The sequence below is a fragment of the Martes martes genome (genome assembly GCF_963455335.1).
Source record: "Martes martes genome assembly, chromosome: 1".
Classification (NCBI taxonomy): domain Eukaryota; kingdom Metazoa; phylum Chordata; class Mammalia; order Carnivora; family Mustelidae; genus Martes; species Martes martes.
This window is the reverse complement of record NC_137888.1, coordinates 209,108,266-209,126,209: the sequence shown is the minus strand read 5'-3', so window position 1 is coordinate 209,126,209 and position 17,944 is coordinate 209,108,266. Positions and strand designations below refer to the sequence as shown.

The following is a 17,944-nucleotide window of genomic DNA, read 5'->3' as shown; positions in this document are numbered from 1 at the left end:
TTCGGCAAAAAAGTACAAGAAAGTTAACTGGTGCCAGTTTATGTCTTTTTTTTTTCCTTTTTTTTTTTTTAAATCTCTTCTGTGTGTTTTTTTTCTTCCTTTTTTTGTCGCTTTTTTCCTCTTCTGTTTGTGTTTTTTTTTTTTTGTCGCTTTTTTGATTTTTTTTTTTCTTTTTGTTCCTTGCAGCAGAAGCTCCACAGACGTTTACTAACAAACACCGGGAGGGGTCGGGGAGAGAGAGCTGGGCAGTCAGATGGGGCCATGGCCAGACACCAAACGCAGGGACACCGGAGAAAGGGCGACTGAACTCGGGGTTTGCAATTCTCAGTTCCGACTGGGCCCGCTGCGGGGGGTGGGGGGCTGCGAGGGCTCCCAGGGGCTCCGGCCTTCGGCTTCTGTTGGAATTTTTTCTTTCTTTTTCTTTCTTTTTTTCTTTTCTTTTTTTTTTTCTTTTTTTCTTTTTTTAATAAATAATGAAAACTAGGGGAATGGAAAGTGTCTGGACTTTCCAGACAGAAGCCGGGGCTGGGGTTTGGGATGGGCGCGGCATCCCCGGCCCTTAGGAGTTTGGAAAGACGGAAAAACCCAACAAACTGAAAGGGGGTGACAAGTGGTGGGGGGGAAGGGAATTTGGGGCTGGGCCCCTGGGCCTGGCCACCCCAGGGTGGAGGTGGGGGCCTGGAGGGAACAGCGGGTACTTCCTGCTGGGGAGGCCTTGGGGAGCAGGAAGGCTCAGGGCCCAGCCTCCCCCGCTCAGCCTCTGGGCCAGGGCCTTGGCCCAGGGAGGTTCAGCCCCGGGGACAGGGGGTCCTTTGGCCTCAAGTGTTTGGGGGGGGGGGCTGCCTCCAGCCCACCATGACGCCAAAAGTGAAACGAGGTATCGTGTGTTTGGATGCATGGATGTTGTGTGTGCACGCCTGTGTTCGTGGGCGGCAGGGACCACGATGAGCCAGGAGAGAGCTCTGAAGAGAACCTGGGGCCGGGCTGAGCGGGGCCACGCGTCCAGAGGAGACCCAGGTGGCCTAGCTGGTGGAAGCGGACTGGGCCAGGCTCTGGGCCACGACCTCTCGCCTGGGCCTGAGGGATGCTATGGGCATGTCAGTGTCTCCTGGGTGTTGTATCCGTAACTCCATGACGGGGTGTCTAGGTTTGTGTGTCCACGTGTATCTGTCTCTGCTCTCACGTGTCCACGTGGAAACGTTTGCCTTCCGCACCCACCTGTGGCCGCATTTGCCCATGACAGTGTTTTTGACTGTGGCCACGTTTGCGGAGCCCCCTGCTTCGGTCTCCTGTGATTATCTACATGTGTGTCTGCATGTCTGGGTCTAGCCAAGAGCTCCTGAAGGTGTCCGGGGCGTGTCTCTGGGTCTCTCAGTGCTTCTGTGTGTCCCTGTGGGGTGTATGTGTGTGTGTGTGTGTGTGCGTGCGCGCGTGCATGCCCCCACGTGTCTTCATGTGGCTGTGTTTCTCTGTGTGGCCCCATGGACCCCCAGCCCCCAAGCCCTGCTCCCTACCCCTGCCCCAGTTGGTAAACATAACCTGCCAAAATATTTTCTTTTTTTTTTTTGTCTTTTTTTGTGTTTTTTTTTCAAGTTCAAGAATCCCCAGTAAAAATTCTCCACGAGGTCTTTTTTCCCTTTTTACAAAAATAGAGTTTTTCTTCCCCTCCCACCCCCCCTTTTTTTTTCATTTTGTTTCTGTTTCCAGCCCCTCCCCCTGCGCCTCATAATCCATCCAGGGGCTCTGGGCCAGGGATGCCCACACCCCTCCTCCGTTTCGCTTTTTTGGGGATTTTTAAACCTGTCCCCCCTCCCCTCAGGCTCATCTAGGTGTTGGGGAGGCCTGGGCAGGGGGGTCTGGGAGCGCACCCCCAGCACCCCTGCAAAGCCATCCCATGGAGGGTGGTTGAAGGTGGGGCGGGGGCACATCTCTGCTTTCTTTTTAGCCGAAAAAAGAAACAAAAACCATCGCCATGAACAAAACCAAGACGAGAGAGTGAACAGCCCAGCCTGGGGTGGGGGCAGGAGGATGGGGTGGGGGACCCCCAGGCACCCCCCCATTCCCTGCAGACTCTCCCCCCCCACCCCGAGTGCTCACCCTGTGGCTTCCGCAGGGACGCGGGGCCCTCGTGCCGTCGGTGGTCTGCCTGCGCTGTCTCTCTCGGGGCCCCTCTCTCTCTCTCTCTCTCTCTCTCTCTCTCTGCTGCCCGGGGAGGGTGGGGAGGGCGGGCGGCCGTGGCTCAGGCCTTGTGCTGTTTGCTGGTCTTGAAGGACACCTGCAGCACGCGCTCGCCCAGGCGGTAGCCGTTGAGGCTGGCGATGGCCATGGCCGCTTCGTCGTAGTTGGTCATCGTGACGAAGCCAAAGCCCTTGCACTTGTTGGTGGTGAAGTCGCGGATGACCTTGACGTTGGTGACCGCCCCAAAGGGCCCGAACAGCTGCCACAGCACGCTCTCGTCCGCCTCCGGCGACAGGTTGTACACGAAGATACACCAACCAGCGCCTGCCGCACCCCCCGACAGGCCCACGCCCGCGAGGCCACTCATGCCGTCGATGGCGATGGGCGAGAACCTGGCGATGAGCGACAGGGGACTACTTTGGGGGTCACGCGGGCTCTGCCCTGACCCCCGGCACACCCCTGAGCCCCTGGGACCCCTGACGTCGTCGTGACCTCCAGCCGTGCCGTGATCCCTATGTTGTCCTGACCTTGCTGTGGCCTTGTGACCTTTGCCCCCTGACCCCACCTGAACCTCCATCCTGACCTGCAACTGTGGCCTGAACTCTGACCTGCCCTGAATGTCAGGCCCTCACCCACAGTCCTGCCAGGAGCCTTCAGCTACATCCGGACCCCCTAACCTCTGACCCTACTGGGTCCTTGGCCCTGTGGACCCTGGCCCCTTCCCCACTCCTGATGAACTACCCCTCCCTAGGCACATGCTCCCCCCCACGGACCGCACCCTGCCACCCCTCCCCGGCTAGAGGCCCCCCACCAAGGGCAGCGCTCATCCCAGGCAGAGAGAGTGGCTGGTGGAGCGTCCCCCTCCCGGACCAGGTCTCTGACTCATAAAGCCATCCGCCGCCTTCCTCTGCCTCTTGCCAGCCTTTTCCTGCGCAAACTGTATGTTTAGGATCCACTCCCCTTTCTCTACAAGGTTTTGCTCCAGCCGGAATGGCTCCCAGCGCAGCAGCACTGGGGAGGGTTTGTTGACTGACTGTCAGAGGGCCCGAGTGAATGAACAGACAGGATTGGCTCCACCCTCGTTCCTCACTGCCTCCCTACCGTCCCGGGCCTTGCTCAGCTCAGAGGGGGCCCCAGTGGGGACGAACAGCTTGCTGGCTGGCACCTGGTCACGTCCGCGGTCTCGGCAGGGTCCCTGCCACCCCCTCTCCTGCCCCCTTCACAGCCCTGTTCACTGTTCCTCGGTCTCCTGCCCCACTAGGCGGAGATGATGAATAACGATAACAATAATCAGAGGAGCCGCTGCCTTTTATTGAGCGCCCACTACGTGCCAAGCGCTGTGCTCAATGCCACGTCGTCTCCACGGGAGACCAAGTCTGGCTGGGCCACGTTGGGTCCCCAGCCCCAAGCCCAGCGCCCGGCACTCAGTGCGTGCTCAACAGCTCCCCGTGCAGTAAACGCGGGGACCCTCACAGGGGCAGGAATGTGGACAACGTCATGCGGGCCACAAGGTCCAGCCAACACTCGGGGGTGGAAGGGGGCGTTCTGTGACCCTCAGCAAAGACCACCAACAGTGGCAGATGGGACTCGGACAGCAAGGGAACCAGGGGGGAATGGCTGTGACCGGGCCCATGGCCATGACCCCTTCCATGGGCTGGAGAGCGCCCTGGACAGGCCCTCCTGGGTCCGAATTCCATAGTAGTTCTTTCTAGGCATTTACTAGGCTTCATAGCCCCTAACTCTCCTAATGGACACGTGACTCCCTGACCCCAGACAGGGGGAAGACACAGCTAAGCTGGCAGCCCCGGTGGGGAGCTGGGGGCCGCAGGGCGGGGGCACTGTTACCTCTTGACTCCGTAGGCCATGTTGAGCAAGTTATCCAGCCTGTGGAAGCAAAAAGGGTGGTCATCCGTGGCCTCTGGCCACACCCCCAGCTGTGACTCTGGCCGGCCCTGGCCTGACTGCCCTCCCTGCCCCCACCCAGCAGGCCAGCAGCCCGGCCCTGCCCCCACCCGCCTGCTCCCCGCCCGGCTGGACACCGCCTGGCACGGAACCGTGGTCACTCGGGCACTGCCTCTCGCCCGCCCTGCCTCTGCCTGGCCTGTGCCCGTGTCCTGTCCTCCCCATCCCAGCCTGCCCAGTCCCACTCGCCTGCCCCCTGTCTGCGGGGCTCAGGTCCCCAGACGGGGAGGTTCAGGTCTCTTTGGGGTAGTGCCTGGATTGGGCAAGTGACAACACGTCGTGGTGCCTCAGGGTCTCTGTTTGTAAAATACAGGAAAGACAAGCTCCTCTCCCATGAGCACACAGCATGGGACCCCCAGCCCTGAGAGAGGGGGACCCCGATCAGGTGACTCTAAAGTATTTTTTTTGTTGTTGACTCTAAAATTCAAAAATTTTGGGTGCCTGGGTGGCTTGGTTGGTTAAGCATCTACCTTTGGCTCAGGTCGTGATCCCGGGGTCCTGGGATTGACTCCCCCCAACCCACCCCCTTTGAGCTCTCTGCTCAGCTGGGAGTCGGCTTCTCCCTCTCCCTCTGCCCCCCGCCCTCCCCCTGCTTGCACTCTCTCCCTCTCTCTCTCTAATAAATCTTTACAGAAAATAAAACTCTTAATGCTGATGCCACTCATAGTGCCCTGCATACATTGAGTGCCTGCTATGTACAAGGGCTTGGCCTCAGCATCTGACATACTCACACATTTCCCCTTTGCTGCCCTCAGTGGCCCCAGCAAGTGGACACCCTCCCAGGGTCCCTCTGCCCTGCAGGAATGGGGTTCAGGGAGGGTGGTTGCAAGGCTTGGACCCCCCCCAGCCTGTCGGGGTCCAGGGTGCTTGGGGCCTTACCGGAAGCGCTGCGTCTGATGGTGCAGGGGGCCTGCGTAGCGTCGGGCTGATGACTGGTAGAGGTGAGTAAGCAGGGCCTGGCCGGTCTTCTGACTTGGGTTGTTGGCGAACTTGACCGTGATGGGCTCTGCCGCACCCAGCGGCTTCTGCCCGTTCAGTCCTTTGATGGCCTCCTCAGCCTCGATCCTCTTGTCAAAGCGGATGAATCCCACACCCCGAGAGACGCCTGTCAGGGAGTGAGGGCGTCCTGAGGACCCTGCCCCCTGATGTGACCCCCTTTCCCACTTCTCCACCCCCTACCATGCCCGCCTTTTCCACTTTGGTCCCACCTCCGTGCCTTTGCCCGGTGCCCTGAAAAGTACATTGTCCCTGGCAGCCTGACCTGTGACCTGGTCCACCAGGATGCGGGAAGTGATGATGCGGCCATACTGGGAGAAGAGCTGCTCCATTTCCTTCTGGCTCATGGTCTTGGGGAGTCCACTGACATACAGGTTAGCATCACGGATGGATGCAGAGCTGGGTCTGGCATAGGACACCTGCAGGGAGGGCAGGTGGACAGAGGTGAGGGAAGACCTATTTCACAGATGGGGAGACTGAGGCCATGTCTTGGCCACCAGCGAGCAGCAGAAGTGCCTCACCTGTTCATGCAATAAATATCTCTCAAGTCATCTCCATGGGTGGCGCTGAGGGCTTGAGGGAGGGGCCGTGGCCGTGGCTGTGGTTGATAATGTGGCCTGGCCTCCATAAAGGGGAAGGGAAACCTGTCACTGGGTCCCGAGGTGGCACATATCTCCCTGAGGACCTCAAGTCCCCAGCTCCTGCTCTCACACCATACATTCAGTCAACAAGACATTTTCCGCTCCTTTGGAAAGTGAGCCCGGGACTTTGGCCCTTTTCTTTCTGACCATCCTGGGGCCCTCGGGGTCACTCAGGTCTTTAGCTGCCAGCTCAATGCTCATGACTCCCAAATGTCCGTCCCCAGTGTGGGCCTGACCCCCAAGCTGCATACCTGTGTGACACCTGCCTCCTCGGGAGGCCCCCAGGGTCTCGCAGGGGATTCCACTCAGTGAGGCTGCATCTAGGTCCCAACTGTCCCCAAGGACACCCCAGTTCAGTAGTGGTAGCTTTATCCTCTTGGGTGCTCGGGTCCCCAGCCTCCGTTGTCCCTGATGCCCGTCTTTCACACCCACATCCAATCTACCATCAATTCTTCCTCATTACCCAGAATCCACACTTGCCCCCCACTTCCACTGCTGTGTCCTGGCCCACCACCCACCATGGCTCACCCAGGCCGGTGCAGCAGCCTCTACCCTGGTCCCCGCTCCCACCCTAACCTCCCTTCTCTTTCCACCAAAGCTGCCAGAGGGCGCCTGTGAGCAACTGAGTCAGGGCACATCCTTCCTTTGGTCAGAACCTTCTGTGGCTCCCACCTTCCCCAGAGTAAAAGTCCTTCTCACACCCGACAAGGCCCTGAAACCTGCCCATCGGCCCACCCCCTCACTCTCATCTCTGCCCAGACTTTCTCTGTTTCAGCCACACCAGTCTCCTCCGTGTTCCCCAAACACACCAGGCACATTTCAGTCTCAGGGCCTTTGCTCTGGCTGTTCCCCTCGGCCTGGAACACCCTTCCTCTCCTTTCTTCTTCCAGTCTCAGCTGAAGTGTCCTCCCTGTCCTCTTCCATCTGAATTTGGTCCTCCGCTCCTACCCGCCCCTGTCACTCTCTCCAAGCACTTCTCTCAGTGGTGAATTAGACACGTTTTAGTATGATCATTCGATTTGTGTCATTAATTACGGTCCAGCCCAACAATGAAACTCTCTGCAGCTGTTTTAAAAAAATGGTGGACATGTATATTTATTTCCCAGAAACAGTGGTGAGTATTGTAAACGGGGGGAAAGAAAAGTCCATTTATAGACCAGCCTGCGGTGTAAGATGTGACCCCATCTCATTGTGTGCTTATCCGTGTCCTGGAAACACAGTCTGGGGGGGCTGCCCCAGATGCTAACAGGTTGACCTAGAGCTGGCGGGGGCCCTGGGGGGCACGAGCTTCTCTTTCCACTTATTTCTGCCACTGTCTATCTTCTGTAGCCTTCTAAATTAACCTCTGGGTAGATAAGGGTCATTGTCAAGGACCAGGCTTTTTGTTTGGCGTGGTGAGCTGGGAGGGCATAGAACTTCATTAGAAATGACTAATTAAAAAACGAACAAAAGGCGACCATCGACCATCGGGCCGGGGGGCGGGGGTCAAGATGCAGGCACTCCTAGGCTGGAGGTAGAGGGGTTCTAATTAACACAATTGTGCGCACCTGGGGTCCTCCAGGAACCAAACAGAAACCCAGCAGCTGCTCTTCTTCCCGGTAATATTCATTCAAAATCACAGCCACGGACTCGATGGTTTCCACTCTGGCCCACGGGGCTGTGAGTTTTGAGGCGTGAGGGCTTGTTGGTGAATCAGACTTAGGGGTGAGGGGAAGATAGGCCTGAGCTCCTGGGTGGGTGTTTGGGGTAATCAGGGCTCATGTGAGGCATTGAGCAGGACTTCTGGGGTATTTCCCATCCCCCCCATGATGGGGGCTGACCCAGGTCCCTCAGCTGGGTGTGGGCTCAGCCACAGCCCCTCACCAGGACAGGACAAAGGCAGAATCTTCCGGAACACCCGGTTGGGACTGACCATAGAACCGTGCTGCCCAGGCAGACACACACACACACACACACACACACACACACACAAGGCCACCCCACGCTCTGCACGGCCCCCGGTGCCTAGACCAGCAGAAGGGTGACTCAGGCTGCAAAGACATTCCCAGAGGCTCTGGGGGTCTTGGATAAGTACAGTTAAGAGTCACAGAACTACACTGGGCACCACTGCACAAACCCACATCCCATATGGGGCACAGCCCGACACACCCACACAGCCCCACCAGGTCACAGCCAGAGTCGCAGAGTGTCACAAAGCACCCGAGCAATAAACACCACATCCCACAGACACATAGTGACACAGACAAAGTCTGTAATAGCCGGACTCACGTGACAGCAGACACACAGTCACGGTGTCCCACAAACACAATGGCTCACAGCCCAGGGTATCGCGTGCACGCACGCACACACACACACACACACACACGCTCGCTCATGGCATTGCGTGCATACAGTGGCCCTCTGGATTTGTCGCTCTCATGCCCCAGGGCTTCTGAGTCTAGTTGGCCATGGAGCGACCCATCAGGTCACGACCTCATCCTCCCCCACAACGGGGGGAGGGACAATGGGGAGAGGGAGAGATTCCTGCACCTCTGTTCCCAGAGAGAACCAGGGGCCAGATGGGCACCCCCAGCTCAGCCTCCCCCAAGGTTCCAAAGCAGATTTGTGGGGCGGAGTCCAGACACCCCCAGGCGAACCTAGAGAGGGGGGTTTCCATGGCGATCCCCCCCCCCCAGGGAATCTGGGCTAGCAGAGTCCCAGCTGCAGCTGCTGAGAGGGGAGGTCATGGGGGGGAGGGGCGTTGCACAAAGGTGGGGGAGGGGCTCGCCCCTAATCCCGCCCTCCTAGACCCTAATTAGGCTCCAGATGGCAGATGGGCCCCCACCCCTCCTCCATTTCCATGACAAAGGCGAGAGGGACTGCCCATCCGACCCTGGTCACTCTGCTACTGCCAATGGTATGGCTACCTCCCTGAGCCACCAGAGAATGTGCGGCTGGTATTCTGACAAATAAGGAAACTGAGTTTCAGAGAGGCAGAGCCACTGGGCCCCCGATGCCCAGCTAGGAACCCTTGGAGGAGAGTTTCAACCACTCAGGGGATGAGCCATGGAGAAGGGTGGGTGGCAGTGGGGAAAGGGTGTGTGGCGAGGGTGAGGGGCTGTAGGGGTTCAGTAGCAGTGAAGGGGGCAGTCCGAGAGGGCAGTAATACGGGGGACTGGGGACAGTCGCAGACGGGCAGTCATGGGGGATGGGTGGCAGAGGGAAACGAGGGCACTAACCTTGATGGTCTTCGTCTGCAGCTTGAGGCCGTTGAGGGTGCTGATGGCTTTGTCTGCATCGTTGGGATCAGAGTAGTTCACAAACCCGTAACCGAGGCTCTGCCCTGTGGGCAGGACCAGAATGATGACCTCCCCAGACCTACCAGTGTCCTCCCAGACCCAGTCCTGAGAGGCTGACTGCCATCACTCAAGGTTATGAGACACAGGATCCCCACCTTACTGTTTCCTGAGAGTGTTACCTTGTCCCCAGGACACCTCCGATCCCCCAGAGTCCTGCCTGCCCCCATCACCCCTGAGACACCCTGTCAGGGGTCACACCTGTCTCCCCATCACACCTCAGATTCCCCAGGGTGCTACCTGCCCCCACCACACCTGTACTTCTGAGACTATCACCTCTGTCCCCTCCCTCCCCACCTGCCAGCAGCCACACCTGTGATCTTATCCCGAACCAACTTGCAGGATTCGATGTCACCAATGCTGCCAAAGAGACTCTTGAACTCATCCTGGGTCATGTTCTGGGGCAGGTAGTTGACGATGAGGTTGGTCTTGCTGTCATCAGTGGCTCCGTTTGTACCAAGGAGTGGCCCGTTGGGCAGGGCCGGGCCGGCCGGGCCCCCCGCCACCTGAGACTCCATGGCCCCGAGTATCTGCTGGAGACAACAGGCCACACCCGCTCACGGCCCAGTCCCCACACAGGCATCAGTGGGAGTGAGAGGGGCTCAGTGGTGATGGATCAGTCAAGTCTGACATGGGCTTAAACATGGAGAGAGGAGAAGTGTTATTCTAATAATCCCTTCCACTCCTCCAGCATCAGGCAAGCACCTTGCATGTGATTTTACTTTCTATGTTTACTTGCTATGCTTGCTAGGTTTGCCTGTTTGTCTAAAATCAGTCTGTGCATTTCTAGAAGAGGAAGATGAACACTCTTGTCTTCAAAATAAGAAATATAATACCTCCCTGACGATGTCCTGCTCTCCTCCCACCAAAGGGAATTCCTATCCCAAATGTGTTAATATTTCTTTTGTTTTGTGCATAATTATCTCCCTAGACATTTATCCCCCTCCCCCAGTTTTTCCACTGAGCTGTTTTTTATTATTATTTTTAAAATGTATTTATTTGAGAGAGAGTGAGTAGGGGCAGAGGGAGAGGAAGAGAGAATCTCAAGCAGACTCCCTCCCACCCAGCACTGAGCCTGATGTGGGGCTCAATTCCACAACCCTGAGATCATGACCTGAGCTGAAATCAAGAGTCGGATGCCCAACCGACTGAACCACCCAGGAGCCCCAATTATTATTATTATTATTTTTTTTTTTAAAGATTTTATTTTTAAGGGGCACCTGGATGGCTCAGTTTGTTAAGTATCTGCCATTGGTTCAGGTCATGATCCCGGGGTCCTGGGATCAAGCTTTGCATCCGACTCCCTCCTCAACGGGGAGTCTGCTTCTCCCTCTGCCTCTCCCCTTGCTCATACTCTCTCTCTCACTTACTCTCTTTCTCTCTCAAATAAAAAATAACGGCACCTGGGTGGCTCAGTCTGTTAAGCGTCTGCCTTGGACTTGGATCATGATTGCAGGGTTCTGGGATTGAGTCCCACATGGGGCTCCCTGCTCAGTGGAGAGTCTGCTTCTCCCTTTCCTTCTGCTAGTGTTCTTTCTCTCTCTCCAAAAAATGAATAAAATCTTTTAAAAAATCAATAAAAATTAAAATAAAGTCTTTTAAAAACATATTTTTAAGTAATCTCTATGTGGGGCTCAACTCACAGCCCTAAGATCAAGAGTTGTGTGCTCTGACTGAGCCAGGTAGGTGCCCCTGAGCTATTTAAATATACAACATAATAACACCAGCAAATAATGACAGCTTTATTTTTTTATCTCCAATCTACACCTGTTATTTATTTTTCTTGTCTTATTGCAGGGGCTACAGTGCAATAGTGGCGTTTTTATTCATGATGTTAAATGAAATGCTTTAAACATTTCACAGATAAATTTGATTTTTGCTGTGGGTTTTTACTTATGAGTGTTTAATTTTATTCTTATTATCCTAAGATGATTTTTTTTAAAGAAGGGATGTTGAATTTTATTTAATGTTTTTTCCCCCTGCATCTATTTCTTAATAATTGACATATAATATTACATTAGTTTCAGGTGTGTAACATAATGACTCAATATTTGTATGTATTGCAAAATTATCTCCACAATAAGTCTAGTCAACATCCATCACCATACATAGTTATAATTTTTTTTTCCTGTGATGAGAACCTTTAAGATCTACTTCTTTTTATTTTATTTTATTTATTTATTTGACGGAGAGAGAGATCACAAGTAGGCAGAGAGGCAGGCAGAGGAGGGTGGGAAGCAGGCTCCCCACTGAGCAGAGAGCCCGATGCGGGGCTCGATCCCAGGACCCTGAGATCATGACCTGAGCCAAAGACAGAGGCTTAACCCACTGAGCCACCCAGGCGCCCCTAAGATCTACTTCTTTAGCAATTATCAAATAAATTCTTCATGTATTTTACATATAAGGACCACACAGAGAAGAATTTTAAGGCCACATCTGGGCTCAGCAGGAAACAGTGCTGGGATTATCTGTCACGGACGTAGGAAGGTAAAGCAGCCAGCGTTTCCTTAGGTATTCTCCAGTGGCACGGTTGGCAGATGGGTGCCCTTACTTGAAAAATCAAATCGATTGGTAGGGTTTTCCGAAAGGGATGAATTAGGAAGGATTAGAAGCCATATTCAGTTTCAGCAGGAGAGATCACTGTGATTGATTAGCAATGTCTTTGAGGCTACAGAATTAGGAAGTCAGCAGGTACATTTTATCTCAGCCCTCCCTGAGCCAAAACACAATACCGTACTTGTTCCCAAATATTGGGCCTCCTGTGTGCCAGGCACAGAGCAAAGCCCTCTATAGGCAATGTTTATTTTTTTTTTTTTCTTATTCACAACCACCCTGAAAAGAGAGCTTAATTTCCCCTGCCTAACAGATGCTGTGAACTGGATGGCTGTGTCCCCTCAATTTCATATGTTGAAAACTTAATCCCCAATGTGATGGTATTTGGATATGGAGCCTTTGGGAGGCAATTAGGTCATGAGGGTGGAGCCCCCATGAATGGGATTCATGTCCTTATAAAAAGGGGCAAGGACGGGGTGCCTGGGTGGCTCAATCAGTTAAGCGTCTGCCTTCGGCTCAGGTCATGATCCCGGGGTCCTGGGATGGAGCCCTGCGTGGGGCTCCCTGCTCGGCGAGAAGCCTTTGCTTCTCCCTCTCCCACTCCCCCTACTTGTGTTCCCCCTCTCACTGTCTCTCTCTCTCTGTTAAATAAATAGAATCTTAAAAAAAAAAAAAAAGAAAAGAGGGGGACAGGATAGAAATGATCTCTCTCCACCCAGTGAGGACACAGCAAGAAGAGGTCCATCCGAAAAGCAGGGAGCAAGTCCTTACTGGGAAGCAACTCAGGTGGTACTTTGATCTTGGACTTCCCAGCCTCCAGAAGAAGATTTATGAGAAATAAATGTCTGTTGTTTAAGCTCCCCAGTTTATGGCATTTTGTTAGAGCAGCCTAAGCTGACTAAGACACCAGAGGGGGAAAGTGAAGTTCAACAATGTTTTAAAAATTACTAAAGGTCACGCAGCTTATAAATGGCGAAACGGGGATTTGCACAGGAGCGTTTCTGATCGAGTGTCTGCATTTTCAGCTTCCGCTGCCAACGGAAGGATAGTGCTAGCCCTAACCTTTCTCAGCTCCGTGGCCTTGGGTAGGCTTCCTAATGCTCCTGGAGCTCTGCTCCACTTTGCTGCAAACTCCAAGTTATTGGCACAGTGACCCCAGGGAAGGATCTAAAACCACACGTGGGTGCAGCTGGAAAGTATTCTGGGACCAGGTCTGCCATGGGGACAATCACAGGGAGCAGCTTGTCGTGTCTGCCATCCCTGTTTCGTAATCCCGGCTATTAATACTGGTTCTGCCCCATTGACATCTGTGGGCCAGGCACCGCGCGTTGCGGAGTGCTCCCAGGCATCATATCACGTATTTCTCCCAGTCATCTTTAGAGACAGCAACAGTCTCCATTTTATAAGTGAGGCAACCGAGCCCAGAGATGCTGAGTGATATCAATGGCGAATTCGATCTCAAACTTGGCTATGCTGGACTCCAAAGCTGTTTTTAATGACAGAGACCAATGCACGAGGGTGGCTCTGGCACCTTACAGGTGTGTGCCCTCAGGGATGATCTTAGCTCTTCTCCGAGCCTCTGCTGCCTTTCCATTTACTCTTATTAAAAGGATGGCACGAGGGTCAACTCCCCTGCGTCTCCAGTTGGCTGAGAGTGGCTGTCCGGGGGCTTCTGGGAGAGTTAGTTATTCTGCAGCCACATCCAGACTGAGCAGGAACACACCCCGGGGGTTGATTAGCAATGTCTGCCACAGGCACTTGCCATAAAATGGGAATGCACGATACAGATCTGCGTCCAGTTTCGTAAGGTTAATACTCCACTGATGGCCACGTATTGAGGCCCTGCTATGTGCCAGACAAAATCCTTTCTGTGACAATTTCTTGGCAATTCTTCCAACATCGAACATTATGGGACTCTTTCCTTCATTGACCAGAAGAGGAAACTGAATCTCGATGAACGGTTTAGGAATTTACACAAGGTTGGGTGGCATGCAGATGGTGGATCAAGAATTTAAATCAGGAGCTTGGACATCAGAGCCCACTTTACTAGTGGCCAAAAAGGCCAATAATAGTAAAACAAATAACAAAGTGAAACTGAGCCTGTACTCTACACCTAGCCAGGGCATCATGACATTTAAACCCACTCTGTTGGCTGAGTCTATCCATTCAATTCAACAAACATTTACTGGGTACCACCACGTGCCAGCTTCAGGCTCCAACCTCCTCACTGTGTATCCGCTGACACTCACACTGCCTCTCTGGGCCTCTGTCCCACCACTAAAGATATGGCACCGAAGTTCCCCACGCACGAAGATGGATTCTGAGTTCCCTTCTGGGCTTGGCAAACTAGAGTTCTGTGATTGGTTGATGACGTCTGCTATGGGACCCCCCCAAATAATTAGCAGTACACAAAATGCTGTTTCAGCACCCAGCAGGTTACAGCTTTGGAACCCCTACTATGTGCCAGGCACTGAGCAGGTGCAAAGGTTTCACTGACTTCCCACAACCACACTGAAAGCCGGAGGTCATCTGCTCCATTTCTCTCATGGAGAAATTGAGGGTCAGAGGGATTTGTGATTTGCCTGGGAGTGACCGGCGGCGGAGGTAGTGATGAGGTTTGACTACTGATCTGATTATCCCAGAGCGTACAGAGCCACCCCAAATGTCCTCAACTTGGATGGGGTTAAAAGGTAATTGGGATCTTGAGCCCAGCCGACTAATCTCCCCAGCACCCCATCTCCCTCCCATCTGTGCCAGAGCTTAGCAGGATCAGTGTCGCGTTTCCTCTGCAGCTCAGCCGGCTGAGCCGCTAATAGGGATCGGATTGGTGGAGATCACACCCGCCTGGCCCCAGCCCATGGCAAACGTGTGGCCTGGGATGACTCGGGGATCACAGGGACCTTGGAGGGCTGTCCCAGGTCAGGAGTGGAGGGGCGAAGTCAGAGGGGAGGAGGGCAGATCCAAGATGGGGAGGCAGAGATGATCCGGGAGCAATGGAACCTTTCCTCCCAGTCTCTCCAGCTTTTCCTCTGGCTCTCTCTCTCTCTTTCTCTCTCCCTCTTTTCCCCCTGTTTCTCTGTCCTCCTGTCCCCTCCGAACCCGTCTGTCTCCCCCTCCCTTTCTCTGCTACTCTTTCTTCAACTCTTTTGCACCACTGCACACACATATGACATATGGTTTTTGCAGGGAACACATCTGAGGTCACTTGTTCTGTAGACCCTCCTGTGACTGACCCCTTTGGCCCCAGCTGTGACCCCCTGGTCCCAGTAGCAGTGAAAGATGCCTGGATACTGGCCACAATAGGGCATTGAGTGACTATACATGCTAAGGCTGGGCCACCACGTGGTGCTAATTAGGCTTCTCACTTCTGGGTCCTTCTTCCTCCATACAGGGCCCTCACTGTCTTAATTTATCCCCTCACTTCCTCCCAGCTTGTCCCCCTGGTGGACTTCGGCCCAAGTGCCCTCCAGGGGAGTAACCAGGCCTTCCAAGGTTTCAAGGCCCTTCTGTGACCTCTGACCACACCCTCGCCCCTTTGTGCATCAGTTTCCCTCTTTCAAATGGAGGAACAGATCAGAGGAATGGATGCTGGACAGCTGTACGGGTCCTGAGGGTCCTCAGGAGGCTGCGCTCACGTTCCTGCGACTGGGTTAGCCGCCTGAGGCCCAGAGAGAGGAGGGTGCCTGCCTAAGGTCACACAGCAGGGAAGCGTGGCCTCTCGGTCCTCCTTTCTCCGAGCCAGGTGGGCGGGTCCCAGGGTCCCATGCAGGGAGGGAGTGCTGAGCATCCCTCCACCCACTGTGCTCGCCAAGACTCCAAGAAGAGGCCCAGAAAGAGACACAGTGCACAGAGACACACACACACAGAGACCGGAAAGACCGTAAGTACGGAAGAAGGAGGCCTGGGCGCTGGGACCAGACAAAGGACGCGCGGCGGCGCGGGGAGCGGAGTCGCGCGGCGGGGGCGGGGGTGGAGCCGGGGTGGGGCTAGGACTGGCCAGCCCCGCCCCCGGGATACGCCCGGGTTGCCGAGTGGAAATCCGAGGGCTCGGGCGAGGCCGGGCCCTGGGGGCCCAAGGGGGCGGGGTCCAGATGGGCGGGGCAGGGGCGTGGTTATACAGGGCGTGGCCGGGCGTGGCCGCGGGTTCGGGAGCTGACCAGCTCGGTGGTTGCTGAAAGCATCGGGAGTGGGGCAAGCGGCGCGGGCGGGCGGGCGCTCTCAAGGTCACCCCGAGGCCCAGGGCCCTGGCGGGGTGGGGCGCCTGGACCTGGGCTAGGAGACATCCCTGAGTTTCTTACCCCATCCCCCGTGAGGCGGGGGCCCAGGAGTCAGGAAGCCGCCCCCACCCCACCCCCCCGCAGGCCCTCCTCTCCCCTCCCCCTCCCCGAAGCCTGAGGCGCCCGCGCGAGGCTACGGCCCGCTAAGAAGCTCCGAGAAACAAAGGGACGCGGCGGCAGCGGCGGCGGGCCCGCGGGGCCTCCGGGCGCGCCCCCTCCTCTCCCCTCCCCGCTTGCCGCAAGGTCGACAGGCTCGAGGACGAGACGCCCGGCTCCTCGGGCGCGGCCAGGGCCCCGGGCGCGCGATCCGACGCTACCCGCTTTCCCGGGGTTCTCGGGGACGGCTTGCCGCCTTTTCCTGGCCCAGCACCAGTGACTGGGGCCCTGTGTTTGGCTGGGCGGCCTGCGGGGTCCGGGCCTGGATGGAGAAGGCATCCTCCGCCGCTGCGGCCCCTCCCCCATCAGGCCTGCTGGAGGGGGGCAATCCCGCCCCCAGGGCGCCCTAGGACGCCTCTCCGAATCAGAGTTCGGCTCCCTAAGGCCTCTCAGGCCAGACTCTATGCGCCCCCAGCACTCTGGGTGCGGCCCAGCCCACTCTCAGGCCCCGAGGATCGGTCCTACCCCCCCACCGGGGCCTAGCTAGGCCTGGTCCTACCCCCCCCTCCACCCCGCCATCTCCGCGGAGCCTGTGCCTAACCCCTCCCCAACCAGGTTCCATCTCAGCGACAAGGGAATACCTACAGTGACCATTCTTGTGTGCCCAGCGGGCGCGGTCCGTGTTGAGGGCGGCTCCGGGGGTCGTGCACTCCTTGGGGGGCGCTCGATGCTCACGCCGGGGTCCTGCCCGGGCGGCCTCTGGCGCGGCCGCTGCAGAGGTGTAGATGAAGGCGGCGGCTCCCTCGAGGGCCGGGGACGGGCCCGAGCCCGAGGACGCGCGCGCGGATAGCCGGGCCCCGGGGTGGCCTGCGGGCGGCAGGGGATGGAAAGAGGGAGCGGACGCGGGATTGAGAACGTCCCCTGCGCGGCCCCGCGGGGCCCGGGGAGGTTGCGCTTCCTGACAGAGATCGCGGCGCTCTGCCTTTAGCCGCCGCCCCTCGGCCGGGCCTGTCCGGTCCTGGATGCTCAGTCCTCTCCCCTCGCCCGCCCTCCCTCCCACCCTCCAGCCCGCGCTGCGCGCTCCGCGCTCTGGGCCGCGCCGCCGCCGCCCCCAGCCCTTTATAGGAGCAGCTGCCAGAGCCGGCGTCCCTTATTGGCTGCGACAGCTGAGCCCCGCCTCCTCCCGGCGCCCGACGGCGCGGCAGGTGGAAGCGAGCGCGCGCTGGCTGGGACTCCGCATCCCCAGAAAGCACGCCCTGGGGGTTCGGGTTGCCAGATTCGGGCCCCTTTGCCCAGTAGACCCTGCTCCCTACATTGCCGCCCCTTCTCGGGCGGGCTTTCTGCCGAAAAGACAGGGACGGGTCCCCTGCTCTGTCCAATACCCTGAGCTCTTGGAGGGAAAAGAGCGAGGAGATATCGGTGGCCCGATTGGACGAACTTCCGGAGTTGCTGTCCACCAAGAAGACTGGAAAGGGACGAGGAACCAAGATTTCTATGAGCAGAGGCCCAGGTCCCCAGATTTGGGGCAGTAGGTGTAGCCTCCCAAGACCAATGGAGAAAGGTGGGGGGTGGCAGGAGCTCTCGTCTGCCTGCAGAAAGAACTGGGACCCTGCAGCTTTCGAGTGGGCTAGGTTCAAAAGATTCGTTAGAAAGGTGGGGACTGGTATCCCACAGTGCAAGGGCACCCGGCATTTATCCAAGGGTGGGGGGTGAAGAAGTTTGGGGTTTAGGATTCCAGACCAAACCCACTGGCGCCTGCGGTTCCGGGAAACCACCCGGCCTTCTCAGACCCCATAAATTTATGGTGGGCGGATCTGTTGTATAAATGTCCTGGCTTTCCGGGCTCGGGATTGGCCCGCCTCTGGAGTCACGCTTCTTCTCAGCTAGGAGGAATCTGGCTCCTCTC

At 56.5% G+C, this 17,944-nt stretch overlaps 1 protein-coding gene across 1 annotated transcript; it reads right to left on the bottom strand.

Moving 5' to 3' along the window:
- Positions 1-2,239: 2,239 nt before the first annotated feature.
- ELAVL3 (ELAV like RNA binding protein 3) lies at positions 2,240-9,630 on the bottom strand (the record flags this gene model as incomplete). Its single annotated transcript, XM_080810801.1, has 6 exons — positions 2,240-2,591; positions 4,024-4,062; positions 5,020-5,245; positions 5,402-5,555; positions 8,996-9,099; positions 9,426-9,630. 6 exons carry the CDS (start codon positions 9,628-9,630, stop codon positions 2,240-2,242), a joined length of 1,080 nt encoding a protein of 359 aa, XP_080666927.1.
- Between the last annotated feature and the right edge of the window lie 8,314 nt (positions 9,631-17,944).